Here is an 801-nt window from a genome sequence, read left to right as displayed (position 1 = left end):
TTACTCTTTTAAATTCTTCTGTTCCTCCTCAAACATCCTCTTCCAATAGTCCCGCTGCTCGTCCACGTCTAACGTTCGCACATCTCGAGCTGGAGCCTTGCTCCAGCAATTCTTCGCCATATGGCCCAACTTTCCACACTTGTAACACTTGATAGGACCTCGACTGGGTCCTGCTGCAGTGTCGACATCCATCGCGTTGGGATCTCGACGTTGAGGCTGTGGCCTCACGAAAGTGTTGTTGGGGGTGTGGGTTCGTAGTTGGGGCTTGGCTTGCCCCCGCCGATAGTAGTCTTCCTCCGCCTTCGCCTGTCTCCACTGCCTATCCAACTTCATGCTCCTCTCGTACCAACTCCTGATGGTAGTTGGTGGGTTCTCTGATTCCATCAACGCCTTCCTGATCCTTCCAGACAAACTTCTTTTGAATTCTTCGATGAGGGCTCGTCCCTCATATCCACTATCCCGAGCGATCCGCTTGAACTCCTGCACATGCTCCTCCGCACTTTTACTTCCTTGCTCAATCAACCTCAACTTTCCTACTGCCGTACTCTCCTCATCCGCATCTCCGAAATTGTTCCGCAAACTATCAAAAAGCTCCTCCGTGTGGGCTGGAGCTTCTTGTTCGCCGTTTTCAATCATCTCCATGATGTTCTCCTTCCAAGACTCCGCCGCTCCTCCTTGTACATACGATAGTATCCACGTCATTTGATCCCCTTGTAGTCTTCCTACCATTTTTAAACTCAGATAAATTTTGCACGCCGTTATGAAGCCACTCAGCTCCTTTCCGTCTCCTGAGAATATCTT

At 50.2% G+C, this 801-nt stretch overlaps 1 protein-coding gene across 1 annotated transcript; it reads right to left on the bottom strand.

The window, feature by feature from the left end:
- On the bottom strand, positions 1-384 carry AGABI2DRAFT_66788 (hypothetical protein; the record flags this gene model as incomplete). Its single annotated transcript, XM_006458900.1, has 1 exon — positions 1-384. One exon carries the CDS (start codon positions 382-384, stop codon positions 1-3), a length of 384 nt encoding a protein of 127 aa, XP_006458963.1.
- Between the last annotated feature and the right edge of the window lie 417 nt (positions 385-801).

Source organism: Agaricus bisporus (genome assembly GCF_000300575.1).
Source record: "Agaricus bisporus var. bisporus H97 unplaced genomic scaffold AGABI2scaffold_3, whole genome shotgun sequence".
NCBI lineage: Eukaryota > Fungi > Basidiomycota > Agaricomycetes > Agaricales > Agaricaceae > Agaricus > Agaricus bisporus.
Note: the sequence above shows the minus strand (reverse complement) of the source record. Positions and strands in the feature narration are given on the sequence as shown.